At 35.9% G+C, this 14,918-nt stretch overlaps 1 protein-coding gene across 1 annotated transcript in view; it reads left to right on the forward strand.

Moving 5' to 3' along the window:
- The window catches only part of LOC129276460 (chloride channel protein 2-like), a 29,329-nt gene extending 14,661 nt beyond the window's left edge, over positions 1 to 14,668 (forward strand). The window contains exons 11-21 of the mRNA XM_064109485.1: positions 56 to 140; positions 1,668 to 1,811; positions 3,132 to 3,312; positions 4,294 to 4,391; positions 4,980 to 5,095; positions 6,492 to 6,625; positions 7,701 to 7,882; positions 9,123 to 9,174; positions 9,674 to 9,702; positions 12,052 to 12,129; positions 14,479 to 14,668. Coding sequence (XP_063965555.1) covers positions 56 to 140; positions 1,668 to 1,811; positions 3,132 to 3,312; positions 4,294 to 4,391; positions 4,980 to 5,095; positions 6,492 to 6,625; positions 7,701 to 7,882; positions 9,123 to 9,174; positions 9,674 to 9,702; positions 12,052 to 12,129; positions 14,479 to 14,589 — 1,210 coding nt within the window. The 3' untranslated portion in view covers positions 14,590 to 14,668. The remainder of the gene's footprint in view (positions 1 to 55; positions 141 to 1,667; positions 1,812 to 3,131; positions 3,313 to 4,293; positions 4,392 to 4,979; positions 5,096 to 6,491; positions 6,626 to 7,700; positions 7,883 to 9,122; positions 9,175 to 9,673; positions 9,703 to 12,051; positions 12,130 to 14,478) is intronic.
- The last annotated feature ends 250 nt before the right edge of the window (positions 14,669 to 14,918 follow it).

Here is a 14,918-nt window from a genome sequence, read left to right on the forward strand (position 1 = left end):
CAGATGCATAAGCAATTATGAGGATTTAATTTGATGTTTATTTCATTTTTTGCAGCCGTTTGATCTATCCCACCTTGGTAGCGTTTGTAATCTCATCCATCACGTTTCCTCTTGGTCTTGGGCAATTCATGGCAGGCGAGGTATGTTATAAAACAAATAAGGCACAGTTTGAAATGTGTAAGAGGCAATGCAGTACTCTCCAGTGTTTTTACAATGTGCAACAAGCATAAGGTGCATATATCAGGTGTGTTTGCATAAAATTGTGAATACAAAAGGTGCCTGTATCACCACTAATCACACAAATTTTATACTGTGTATTGTTTATTATAAAAAAAATATGTATGAATTTGTTGTAAGAATTTTGTTTAAAAACCCATCCAAATATTCATGGATCGCACAGTCATGGAGGCCACATCTCCCTTTTGTTATGTAACTGTCGGATCTATTGCACTTTACTTTCAACCAGTCTTAAATGAAGACAAAGCAGTACAAAGATGTACAGTTTATATATACATTTATTGAAGATTATAAATAAGTTGATGATGACAAATAATACAGGAACATGAGTAAGTCTGATGGTAATTGTACTCTGAAGGTAAAGATAAATTGTAAACTCTTCTGTAGCTCTAAAACCAGGTTTGAAACCAATCTGTAATCTGACTTGGGTTCAGAAGCGAACCCCTTTTATAATAATCCAGCGTAGACTCTCTCCAGCCAAACAGCTGTGATTCAACTTCGAGTAGTTGACCATAACAAGTGTATGTCATAATTCTACTCTGAATTGGGGGAGTGAACCTGTTTAGTGAGGAGGAATGAAGTGAATAAGAAACCCATGAAATGTGTGTGCATCAGAAGTTTCGCAAGAAGAAGAATGAGTAATACTATCTTTATAAAGTTGGAATTGGTAAACATACAGTTTTCTGTTCTACTTCCTTTAGAAGTATTGATTTAGTATTGATTATGTATTGATATATTATTGAATATGTGAGATATGCCTTATCATCACATAACACTTTTATGACATCACAAGCATAGCCTGTGTGATGGGCAACTAAGTAAGTGCATCTAAATCCTTTCCATAGCCTTCTCTTTTAAAGGACATGTATCAGTTTTAATGCGCTAGAGGTAAAGTAATGCATCCAAAATGAGTTGTAACCTTGCAACCCCTCAGATTTTCTTAAACTTGTTCCCAACGATGCACAATACTTTAAAGAAAAGAGCCATAAAACAATATCTTCATATCTGTTGTGATTTTAGAGTTATTAAAAATTTTGATGGGGGAGGGGGATGAAAGTGGTCCCTATCTAATTGAGGGTTTAAGCAGGGGTGTCGTGGTCTAGTGGCAATGAGTATCGTCTCTCAATCGAGAGGGGCGTGGGTTTGAATCCAAAACATGGGGAGTTTTCCTTCAGCAAGAAATTTACCCACATTATGCTGCACTCAACCCAGGAGAGGTGAATGGGTTCCCAGCAGGATTAATTCCACTGGAAGGCATCTCAAGCTAAAGCTGGGGTAATAATAATGGTGTGCCCTGGAATAGATAATCTATAGATAGATGGTACAATATAAATGACTAGTTTTATGCAGTAATAAAAAAAAAACATTTGTGACTTCCAAAATCATTGATATTCACATATCTTTCCTCTCTTTTAACTTTCAACCTTCAGCTGACCCAGAAACAACAGATCAATGAGCTCTTTAGCAATACAACCCTTGGCAACGACCCTGAAGACATCGAAGAGGAAAACATCTACAAACCCTGGCATCGGCCAAACGTCTTTGTCACCTTAGTAGTTTTTATTATAATGGAGGTATGTCGTTCACTTGGTTTTCTAGTAGATATTTTAATTCTCACATTAATAATAATGATAATAATGCAGTTCTTATATAGCGCATTTCAGACCTGAAAGGACTCTCAATGCACTTTACAGAAATAAAATTATACAACATAAGGAATTACTAAGAATAACACTTAAACAACATCAACATTAATTAGTTACATACATGTATGGCATAAGTATTGGGAAAGGTCTATTTGAATGCTTCATTAAAGATAAATGTTTTAAGTTGGGATTTGAAAAGTCCAGGATTCTTTTGTGATCGTAGAGTACTGGGGAGGGAATTCCAAAGGGTTGGGCACTGGAGGAGAAGGACCTTTCACCATGCGTCTTAGTTCTTAGTCTGGGTACTTGAAGGAGTTGTTGAGTTGATGATCTAAGTGTCCTTGAGGGGGTGTATGGAGAAACAAGTTCAGAAATATATTGAGGGACAAGACCATGGACAGCATTAAATGTTATTAGAAGGACTTTGAAGCCAATTCGTGATTTGATGGGTAGCCAGTGAAGTTCTTTGAGGATTGGTGTGATGTGGTTGTGTTCCTTGTCTAACAACCCCTCAAAAAATCTTCAAGCTAAAACTTGTTATTATCAAACTATATGTGGATTTATACATCAAACTGTCACATGAGATTGGTATCACTGGAGGCTACATGTTTTCTGGAAACAGAAGGAGGGTTTGTATCAACTAAGTCCTTTTCTTCTAGCACTTTCATTATCTTGTTTCATTGCTTTGTTTCTTAAAAATGATGTATGCTTTAAATGAAAATTGTCTACTTTATATGTAATGGCATATGATTTCAATAAAGATAATCTGATTTATATGGTAAACTGTCTACATGTATATATTTTATAGAAGTGTGTCAGATTCTCATAGGACTCTGTTTTAAGGAAAAAACATTTTAAATTTTAGTAAAAATATTCAATGATGTTGTTGATTATCATGTTTGTACTCTTGAACATTTTGTAAATATTTCTGCAATGGAGCTTCTGGCTGTTAAATATTTTTTCAGTAAATCATGACCAATGCCATAGAAATGCAGCAACCTGGTGGGTGTTTCATAAAGCTGTTCATAAGATACGGTTGACTTTACTCTCGACAGTTGACCCATTCCTATGTCAACTAATATATCCCTATTACAGCTCCTGAGAACATGCTCCAGTCATGCGTAAAGTCATGCATAACTTTAAGAATAGCTTTATGAAACACCCACCGGGTCCCTACCAAATGCTGAAGTGATAAATCTATCATTCATGACTTGCTTCTTAACCTCAATCACGTTTGTCCTCTCACAGTTCTGGATGTCGGCTATAGCCGTGACCCTGCCTGTGCCCAGCGGAGTATTCATCCCGGTGTTCACCATCGGTGCGGCGTTTGGCCGTCTTGTTGGTGAGGCCATGGCAGTCTGGTTCCCAGAAGGTATCCCCAACGGTGATGCCCTCAACAAGGTGGTCCCTGGTGGCTATGCTGTCGTAGGTAAGTTTTCCCACTGGGAGCCCACAATCTGCGTTTATTTTTATCACAACCCTTTCCAGGGGCAATACGAATTGTTCTTTTCTATTTGAAATCAATCACAATTCTTTGTAATACCAGGAACTATCTAGAAGTTAGCTATGTGTCATTATACAACTCCCAAGAATGTTCTGTAATCTGATTGGTCCAAATCGGATCATGTGATATTCAGCGAATTGCACTGTGGCATCCAAAATGCACTATCCTGCACTCTGACGTCATACCAAATCTACTATCCTGCACTCTGACGTCATACCAAATCTACTATCCTGCACTCTGACGTCATACCAAATCTACTATCCTGCACTCTGACGTCATACCAAATGTACTATCCTGCACTCTGACATCATACCAAATGTACTATCCTGCACTCTGACATCATACCAAATCTACTATCCTGCACTCTGACGTCATACCAAATCTACTATCCTGCACTCTGACGTCATACCAAATGTACTATCCTGCACTCTGACATCATACCAAATGTACTATCCTGCACTCTGACGTCATACCAAATGCACTATCCTGCACTCTGACGTCAGAGTGCGAGGTCGTTAGAGTGCAGGATAGTGCAAGGTCTGGAATTTTCTAGAATTATCTAGAATGAAGATCAAATATAGCATTCGGGGCAGCTCAGTAACATGGAGGAGGGGGAGGGGGGTTGTATAAAACAAACAATGCACGCATTCTTGTGCATAGAGGACCTAAATAATGAACTATGTGCTCGACTTGCCAAATGGATACACCGCACTCTGTCCTGCAGACCTCAGTGTGGTATATCCATTGGCTCTTCTCACACATCGTTCATTATTTGTATGATATAAAATGCAGTGGTTGACTTTTAATTTACAAAGTACTGTTTGTGTGATGAGATGATAAGATAATCAACATCTTGTTGACCGCTCGAAAGTTACACTAACAATTAAAATTTGTTTTGTCTTCCAGGTGCTGCAGCGTTATCAGGCAGTGTAACCCACACCATCTCAACATCTGTTATAGTGTTTGAACTCACTGGACAAATAACACATATCTTACCTGTCATGGTGAGTGAGAATTCTTACATTCTATCAACCCGATGGGGCCCAACTAGTAAACGGTTCTTTTGTAGTGGGTCGGAAGGAACTTTGGCATGTTTCCTATAAAAATCATTATTGTTCGTAATCGCACATTTTGTTCTTATATTTATATGTATGGGAATGTTTCTTTGTTTAATTAATTAATTAATTAATTATTCATTCATTCATCCATCCGTCCATTCATCTGCATCAGAATAATCTGTTCATTCATTATGTTAAAAATGCAGGATTTGCATAAGAATTAGTTAATGATTTAATATTTCACTGAATTTCAGAAAAGAAGTTCAGTGTTCTAGAATGGTAGATCGTAAATGATAAAGTCGAGATTTAAAGGTAGGTAGAAAAACGATCAGAATATAGTTAAGTAAAGTGGACACTATAATTCGAAATAGGCCTCCTTAATTGATAATAGAAAATACATTTTTATTTTATGTAGTTCTGTTAGCTTCATACATATTCATCCATGTGATATTTCTAGAAGAATTCCTTTTATTCCTTTTTTAATTTGCTTCTTCTCTTTGTAGTAAATCCTTATTTTTTTCCTGCTCTTTGCAGATTGCTGTGTTGATAGCTAATGCCATAGCTCAGTTACTTCAACCGTCAATCTATGATAGCATCATACGCATTAAAAAACTGCCATACTTGCCAGATATCAGCCATGCTGGATCTAAGTAAGTTCAAAATTGTCTGACATAGTTGTATAGTCAGAGCTTATCACATGAAATATTGATAATTTTTACCTATGTGATTTGTATAAGAAAATCGTTTATGATATCAGTAAATTTCAACACTTGTTATTCATGAAATGGTCAACTGAATCGAAGATTATTGAGAAGCAAAAAAAAAAAATATATATACACAGTTGAGGCCAGAAGTCTACATACACCCAGGAAATTCAAAGAAAAGTTGACACTTGCCATACATCATAAAATTTACTGTATCGTATAAAATATTTGTGCTATCATGATGAAATTGATATCAAACAAATGAGTATGTCATGCCCCTTCATCACATTGCTTTGTCATCAGGAGCTGATTACTATTTAGATGTCATTTTTCCCCCCCAAATCTTCATACTTTAGACAAATTAAAAATAAAAACTTGACAAAAATATTTCATATTTCTGCTAGTTACTCCTCAACACAAACATTTCAAGATTAATCTTTTTGTTCAGTGGTGACATATCATGAAAGAAAATGTAATATAAATCATAGATTTGACATTTATATATTTCTATGAAACTATGTTTGAAAATATAGTAACAAACAGGATACATTTGGCACGAATATTATTTTTTTTTTCAAAGAAAATTCCACCTGAAATATACTTTCCCAAGGGCATCCCAATCATGTGAAAGAGCTTAATACGCTCTTTCATTGACACCAATTCGTCATGGTAGTATTTATATTTCTGAAGATATATGTAGTAAATTTGACGATGTTTGGCAAACAAACAAATTTCAGTGAATTTCATGGGTGTATGTAAACTTTTGACCTCAACTGTAGATGTAGGGAACTCTGGGTTAATTCGCCCTGGAAATGTCTACCAAAGAGCCCTGGAAAACTAAAAACAGCCCCCTGAAATTTCCATAGGGTCTGATATAAACTGTAAGATAATGTAGAAAACTTTGATTTAGTGAGCTAAAGAAGCCCCAGGAAAAAAAATCCAGTTAATTTTGTCCCTGTTGAGAAGTCATTTTCTACATAGATTTTGGTGCATCATTTTGTTTATTCATGGTTTGTTCTCCCCACATGCCGAAAGGAGGGTATATGCCATTTCTGAGTTTCTGAAGAAGTCAACTTTGCAAACTGATCTGTATTATGATGTCAAAAAGTATCTAAAATCTTTTTATAGGTTTTGGCAAGTGAAAGAGTTTGTTGTCAAGATGCCTTTATCAGGGAAAGCAATTATGCAGGGCTTGGGGCGACTTTACCCCTGAAAAGCCTATAAAACAGCCATGGAAATTCCCAGAGGGTCCAATTTAAACCATAATACAATATAGCAAATATTTGCTGTTTTTTTTAAATTAATCTTTTCCTTGGTCTGTATCTTCATATTTTTTCTGCAGGACTTATAATATTTTTGTAGAAGACATCATGGTACGCAATCTGAAATTCATCTCCTGGCTGTCGACCTATAAAGAGCTTCAGGATCTTCTGAACAACTCATCGTTAACATCATTCCCTTTAGTAGATGCACCAGGTGGGTGTTTCATAAAGCTGTTCGTAACTAAGTTAAGAGCGACTTTAAGAATGACTGGTGATCTTGTGGTAAATGGTATATACCAAAATGTTCATTGGCGAATGGTTTAGCGCATAAGAAAGGATCACCAGTCGTTCTTAAAGTCGCTCTTAACTTACGAACAGCTTTATGAAACGGCCCCCAGGTAGGATATCATTCAATTATGGAGAGAGGTGGTGATTGTGTTGGTAGTAGTGAGGATGGTGGAAGTAGTGGTGGTGGTGGTATTTGTGGTGTTTGTGATGATGATGATTGTGATAGTGGTGGTGGTGGTAGTACTGATGATAATGTTGGTGTTGGTTGTGATAATTGTGATTGGTTATTATTTTGGTGATGATGTGGTGGTGTATTTATGATAGTCATAGTGTTGATGCGGTGATGTCTGTGATTGTTATAACTGGTTATGAATACTGATTGTGCTTGCTACGAGCAATAAAACTGTTTAACCAAGTTAAAGTTTCAACGTTTAATATAAAGAAAAGTCTTCCAAATTTTCGTTGCATACATGTACGTTCTATTTGATACATATTCCAAAGAACTTTAATATCAATATTCGCTTAGCAGAACTAATTCTTTTAAATATATTTTCACATCGGGGTGATTGCTGATGTATTTTGTGGTTTTTTTTGTTTTGTTATTTCTTTTATTTCAAGGGCTCCTTATTATGCAATGAGCAATTGTGCTGTAAAAGTGAACATCATTCTGCTATATGTAAAATATCAATTTTCTAAATATTGTTTGTGGTAGAACTTGGAGCAGCTCAGGGAATTTCAGGGGCTGCTTTTATAATAGGGCAATGATCAGAGTGAAATCGTCATGTCACCCTCATGTATTTTCCTTAAGTTCTGCTCGTACTGAATAACTATCAGAAGAGACATTAGAATCTGATTTGCTGTAAGCAATGACACATTGTCAGAGACACCACGAAGTTATGCTATCTGTCTTTTACCTATTCATTATGTACAAAGACAAATACATTAATATTAATTGAATCGTTAATTGACTCTTAAATCTCTTCTCCACCTTCTCCATACAGAATCTATGGTCCTCATCGGCTCCGTTCAAAGAACAGAACTAGCATTCATGCTGGAGAAGAAGATTGGCCGAGCCCGGCGGATCCTGGTCGCTACCAGCCGGAGACGGAGGGAACAAGGGCTTGACGGGAATGCGGAGGCTTCGGGAGAAGAAAACGCTCCTGTGGTGGAGTTTCATAAAAAGGTAGCAATACAATGTTTTACACTACTACATTAAGATAATGGAAATAATGATGATAAAAGTGGCTTGTTATGAAGTGTAGTAATGTTTGTCTCGCTTGTATAGCAGAGCGAGACTATAGGCGCCGCTTTTCCGACGGCGACGGCGGTGTCGTCAACATTGAAATCTTAACCAAGGTTAAGTTTTTGAAATGTCATTATAACTTAGAAAGTATATGGACCTAGTTCATGAAACTTAGAAATAAGGGTAATCAAGTATTACTGAACATCCTGCCTGAGTTTCAGGTCACATGACTAAGGTCAGAGGTCATTTAGGGTCAATGAACTTAGACCATGTTGGGGGAATCAATATCAAAATCTTAACCAAAGTTAAGTTTTTGAAATGTCATTATTACTTAGAAAGTTTATAGATCTAGTTCATGAAACTTGGACATAAGAGCAACCATGTATTCCTGAATATCCTGTGTGAGTTTCAGGTCACATGACTAAGTTCAAAGGTCATTTAGGATAAAAAAAACTTTGGCCATGTTTGGGGTACTTGTGGAATTGTCATCATAACTGAAATTTTATGGATCTAGTTCATGAAGCTTGGATATCAGAGCAATCAAGTATCCCTTAACATCATGTGCAAGTTTTAGGTCACATGACCAAGATCAAAGGTCATTTAGGTCAATGAACTCTGGCCATGTTGGGGGTATTTGTTGAATTGGCATCATACATGTAACTTAGAAAGTTTATGGATCTATATAGTTCATGAAACATTGACATAAGGGTAATCAAGTATAAATGATTGTTTTGCACACATCTTTAATAGGTCACATGATCATAGTCAAAGGTAATGTTGGGTCGATGGACATAATATTTTATTATCATATGAATGTTTTCCTTTGTGAATAATTATTCAGTACCTGTTTACAAAGTCAGCATTGCTGCTATATCAAATTGCGTAATGCAGGCGAGACTGCCAGAGGCATTCCACTTGTTTAAGGTTTCCATTGGGAAGAGTGAATCAGTGTTTATTTTTGGGGATGGAATTTAGTGTTTCCCTTTTTTTGGGGATATGATTGGTCTTGAAAAGGACCACCGAAACTCTAATGCTTTGGCAAGTATGTTCTTGCTCCTCAGGAGAATGAGCAAATCTTGGAAAAAGAAGGCAAGTGACATGTCTTACAATTATAAATACCTTGTGATATGATAAAGTATAAATTATTATTTTCATTTGTGTTTCTCTGTTTTTCATTTAGCCTTCATCAAATGAGAGAGCTGTTAGCATAAACCTTTCGCCTGTTACTGAAGGTAAATTCATTCATTCAAATAAACATTTATTTTCTTCCTTTTGAAAAAAAGTTTTCAACATGAATAATGCAGAATCATTTTTCGCAAAAGTACATAAATACAGGATTGTTAAAAGTAGGTGTATTTTGCTCATTACAATATATATTCCATTTAAAAAATATAAAAAGAAAAACATGAATTTGATATTTTCATTAAGTTGCACATTTCCTTACCATTTATTTTGGTGTATTAGTCAGTACTATTGTTGATAATCTTATTTGAATGGAATGTTTTATACTACTGATGCGCAAAATTCAATGAATATTTCTACAATATTTTTTTAAAGTAATAATAAACTTTTTTTTTAAATCTATAGGTTTTCTTTTATAAAGTGAGTCTTATTCCATAAATTAAAAAGAATCTGATCATTATAAGGTGTCATAAATTGTCTTTGAAAAGCGATATTAGCAAGACAGTCTGATAATTTTTTTACTTATGTTTTTATTCTCAATTAATACAGATAAACCTGAAACATCTAAAGGATTTGAGGTAAGTTTTCTCATTTCATTTACTTGTGTCTATCGACTTGTCAAGTGCATCTTGTTTTGTGTAAAGATGCCTATTATAGAGTCACATTGCAAAGCTAATACTTATTAAATGTTCTGTTACGTTTGTCATAAAAATGGATCCACAATTTCTTTGCTTTTGCATATTGTGTTAATTCCAGTAGAGCATTTAAACAAATCGTAATGAAATGTGATATATCTTTACGTGGAGGAGAGATAATGGGGATACATGTTCTATGACTATTGAAACATTCTGTTTGGAATGTTAGAAGAATTTTATGTTTGTTTGAATAGTCACAACTGCTGCCTGTAACACAAGGTATAGCAGTCATCATAGAACATTTATTTACGATTGATTGCATTTACTACAATGTACAATTAATCATGAAATTCAAGCGTACAATTTGGTGGATTCACAATAGGGTGCGCCATCTATTGATTGGCAGTGGACAGGCCAATTTATAATGTATGGGTCGACATCACGCGCAGGCTAGGCGCAGCCAGCGCATAGTGCTGGTGTAAAGATGCATAAAAAAATGAAAACCATTTGATAAGCAGAGGAAGAATTCACCGAAAACGGTCTTAATTTCTCAAAGAAATCTGCAGCAAATTTCTCTCCCTGGTAAACAGCATAAATTTATGCAAACCGACCGAGCCGCGTCAGTCAGTGCAACATCGCATGCATTATGCTCTAGCGCTCTCAGCAGATGTTGACTTTTCCCATGAGGCATTGCGAATTTAGGCCTGTCCGCTGCAACCGATAGATGGCGCACCGTATTGTGAATTCACCGAATTGAAAGAACAAGTCTGATTGGTTACTATTAAGTTTTTCATCACAATGATCTAGCTTATCACAACTTTTGCGATTGATCGCCACTTCCCTGTTTCCTGAGTCCACAAATTAAACTTCCTTCAGCCAATAAAACTTGACCCGCTCATTTTTCACAGAAATTTGTTCGGTCGCTATCAAACAGTCCAAGAAAGGTACAAAGATATTTTGGTCCTTAATATCACTGATGTGTGGTGACCTTTTTTCCCCCGCACTAGTGTTCAGAATTGCAGTTATTAGGAGCTCACCTAATATTGTTACACTGATTACCTCCACTTTGAGTATATTTAAGCAAAAAACGTGTCTGTATTAATTCTTGGAGGGAACTTTTGATTTTATAGCAAGTTCCGCATTCCTTATGATTAGAATAAATTGTTGTGTTATAACTCACTGTGTACGACTGATATTTTGTTAAATAATAAGATTGCTTTCTTCAATGTAAATAACGATGAAGTGTATGTAACCTACATGTACATGTACCTTATTCTCCCCCCTCCCCCTCTAAATTGTCTGTATAATTAGTATTGTGCATAAGTGAACATACTAAAATGTCTATATTTTTGTCACTTTGTGATTTATTATTTGGCAATGGTCAAATGCCATTTTCCCTATGAAGATTGCTTTAGATGTTCATTACCTGTAGTATAAAGAGAACTAGTTTACAGATTAGCTGTAGTTTGAAGTTCGAGCGGAATCCGTGCTATGCCCCTCCCTCCATCACAAGATTGAGCTATGTTAAAGATTTCACCAGTATTGTTAATTTTGTTAATCTTGTCGCTTTATTAGTTCAGTGCATGATTATTCTTTGAAAAGTGTTCACAAAATATGAGTCGAGTTGAATCAGTAGAGTTGAATCGAAACGGCAAGTCTACCCCAACAAAAAGTTGTTTTAAATATAAAGAGAAAAATGAAACAAGCACAGCACTGAAAATTTCATTGATATCAGATATAAAGTATAATGTCATAAATTTCTTATTCGACATCCGAGCTGGTTTTTCGTTTCAACTTCATGCTTTTTAAAATTTTCTATATTTATTCAAATCAAGTTTTTGTTGGGGTGGACTGACCTGTAACAAGTGTTCTGCGAGCTGTTTCGTAAGAATGCGCAGAGCATGCCATCAAAATGATTCTGATAATAATAATTAAATGATAATGATTTAAGTTTGTATAGCACTCACGCCTTTTCGCTATGATAATCTTGGGGCTCCAGAATGACTTCCCAACTTTAGCACAGAAGGTGCTTAAGTCTTTCAAGGAATAACTTTCTGCCAGGTTCTCATTTACCTCAGCTGGGTCAACTGCAGCTGTCACAGATAAATATCTTGCCCCAAAAAACACTGCCATTTGCATTCCGTTTGAATTTTTACTTGTTTAATTTTCTACTCTATCGATTCAACTCACTCATGTCATACAAGGATATGGCCTTAAGTGTCTTGTATTAGTTGTCAAATTGTGTGTTTCACGTGCATGTTGTTTGGCGGATCTTGGTTCTTTTTTGTTTAGGGTGCATCTTCAAATAGTTCCCCCTCTGCAACTTTAGACTTTAAACGTGCTTCAGTGTTTGGAAAGCAAATTAGATTGGTGAGTTTTGTGATGCATGCTACCTTATCCTGCTTGTCATTATGCGTCATATTTTCATGATTTTCATTTTCATAAAAAAAACTACTACAGTGTTGTTGTCATCAGAATTGTTTAAATGATATTTAATCAATATTATCATCACAATTCTCCTTAACATCACCAATTTCAACTCTATTATCATCCTGGGCCCCTCAGAAGAACAGCCACTTTGACCGAAGAGGGTTAACCAGCTCCTATGTGGAGAACTAATAAACATATAACAAAAAAATTCCTGAACATTGTCATCGCCATCTTTATGATATCATCATCATCATCATCATCATCAACATCATCATCATCACCATTATCATCACTATCATTATCATATTTTTTGTTATCAATGGTTATTGTTACCATCTTGATCATCATTTTGATTTAGTATTATCATTATTCTTGTAGTTGTCGTCATCATCGTCATCGCCATCATCATTGTCATCGCCGCCATTATTGTCATTGTCATCATCATCATCATCATCATCATCATCATCATCATCATTATCATCATTATCATCATGTTCTAATGTAGTCAACCCTGTATAAATATTATTTTTACCAGAAATTTGGAGAATGTCTTGATAATCATATAACAATTAACATTATAAAATTGTATTTGAGATGAGGTAGTGAGATTTTATGATATTCACATTCTTGTATAATATATCGTTCTCATTACAATGTACCAACTCCTGTACAAGCTGTTATTCTTTAGAGGTTTTTTTGTGCTTTTTGCAAGTTGTGTTCGGAAGTGAATTCAACATCTCACAAAATGGTAGCAATTTTTTCCAGGCCGCGCCAGGTAACCTGTTAAATTCAAGCTACATACTTTCAAAGTCTTGCAAGTTCTTGCATGGGACAAGTCATATACAACTTACTACTAGCACAACACATAAATTGGTTTGCAGTTTTTCATTGCAGTTTCTTTGTACAATATGCTCATGTTGGGATAGGCAATCACAAATTCAATAATGTGCAAAAACATTGCTTTCCTCATTAAACATGTAAATTTCTTTATGGAAAAATCACGGTTTCTACAATGTACACGTACAGCATGCTGTTCATTAAACTAAGACATGATTTACATGTACAGGTAGTTTCATTATTTATTGTGGCTGGGCTGATAAAACCTTGTATCTCAAAATTTAACAATTTGGAGGGCAGCCTCGGAAAGGTTGTATTTAAAAGATACTGCAGCGGTGGCAGCCTCATATTGTCTGAACAACAGTCTCCTGATAACCTGTGAAGAACTCTTTCAAGGCAAAAGAAGGTTGCTACCCACTTAACTTTAAAATGTAGCTTATTTTGAGATGTCATCAAAATATTTGAAGTTTGAGATACGAGGTTTAATCAGCCCAGCGACGTTTTATTACATCTTAGGCAAAGCCATGCTCACATGATCTCGAGCAAGACCATCGTAAATCATTCTTCATTAGAAATGAAGTGAAAGTGAAGTATGCGATTAAAGAGGCAATTAACCTTTAATAAAATAGTTACCTAGGACCTTACATTGACCATTTGATCTAGTTTTACTTTTCAGAATGCCTGATTATCCTCTATGGTTTTGTCATATCCTTTTCAAGCATTTATTGCTTATGTTTTCACTTTCACTATTGAAATTCTCATGATTTCAAGTGCTCTTTGAATATTTTAAGTTGCACTGAGGTACATGTACATCCAAATTTATATGTTTTTGATGTAGATTTTGATATATTCTCTAACGGAGCAAAAATTAGAACAAAACATTTCAAAACCATAGTTAAGTTGAATACCTGATAGTGAATGTGGGTGCATCGTGGTCTAGTGGTTCTGACTCTTGCCTTTCAAACGGAGGGTCGTGGGTACAAATCCTGGCCATGGCGTGATTTCCTTCAGCAATAAATTTATCCACACTGTGCTTCACTCAACCCAGGTGGGGTGAATGGGTTCCTGGTAGGATTAATTCCTTGGTCATGTACAAATCTTGGGCTTCTTCTCTCAGTCACCTGATCAGTGTGACTGGGTCACATGATCTCTCTCTCTCTCTTCACGGAGGTTGTGTTCATGTATAGGCCTATTCAGGGATGTAGTCAAGGCCCGCCTTGAGGTCACATTTTGCCGGCCTTGGTCTTGGCCTTGGCCTGAATTGAGTGTACTATGTCTATGGGAGAAGCCAAGGTTTTCTCCACTGGCCTTGTGATCCAGAAGTGCCGGCCTCGACTCAATAACCCTGCGCCTGTTCAAGTAGATCACTTAAGCTCTGCTTCTACCTTTACATCTTTCTATGTTGGTTTATAATTTCTATTCTATGTCTCCCTCTATCTTCTGTTCTACTAGAATTCACGGAAAGTAAGTAGCTCTGTCACCCTATTGTCTATAACCAAGTATATACAGGCTGCATTATTATATTACCCTTGGTTATGGTTAACCTCTGGTGCATGTAAATAAAACCTATATCAATAATGGTCACCTGCCTAAAATAACACTCTTTTTCTTGTCTTTACCGGTGAGCACCTTTATACCCAGGTTTTGCTTAAAATATTAATTAAAGGAGAATGAAACTCTTGGAGCAAGTTAGCTTTTGTGAAAGCAGAAAAATCAAAGAATAAGATCAACAAAAGTTTGAGTAAAATAGGACTAGCAATAGGAGAGTTATGAGCATTTGAATGTCGAGATCACTAATGCTATGGAGATCCTCCTATTGGCAATGCGACCAAGATCTATGATGTCACAGATGAACAACTCCCCCCTTTTGGACACTGAAAATATACCCCAAA

This window comes from Lytechinus pictus, chromosome 14 (assembly GCF_037042905.1).
Source record: "Lytechinus pictus isolate F3 Inbred chromosome 14, Lp3.0, whole genome shotgun sequence".
NCBI classification, from domain to species: domain Eukaryota; kingdom Metazoa; phylum Echinodermata; class Echinoidea; order Temnopleuroida; family Toxopneustidae; genus Lytechinus; species Lytechinus pictus.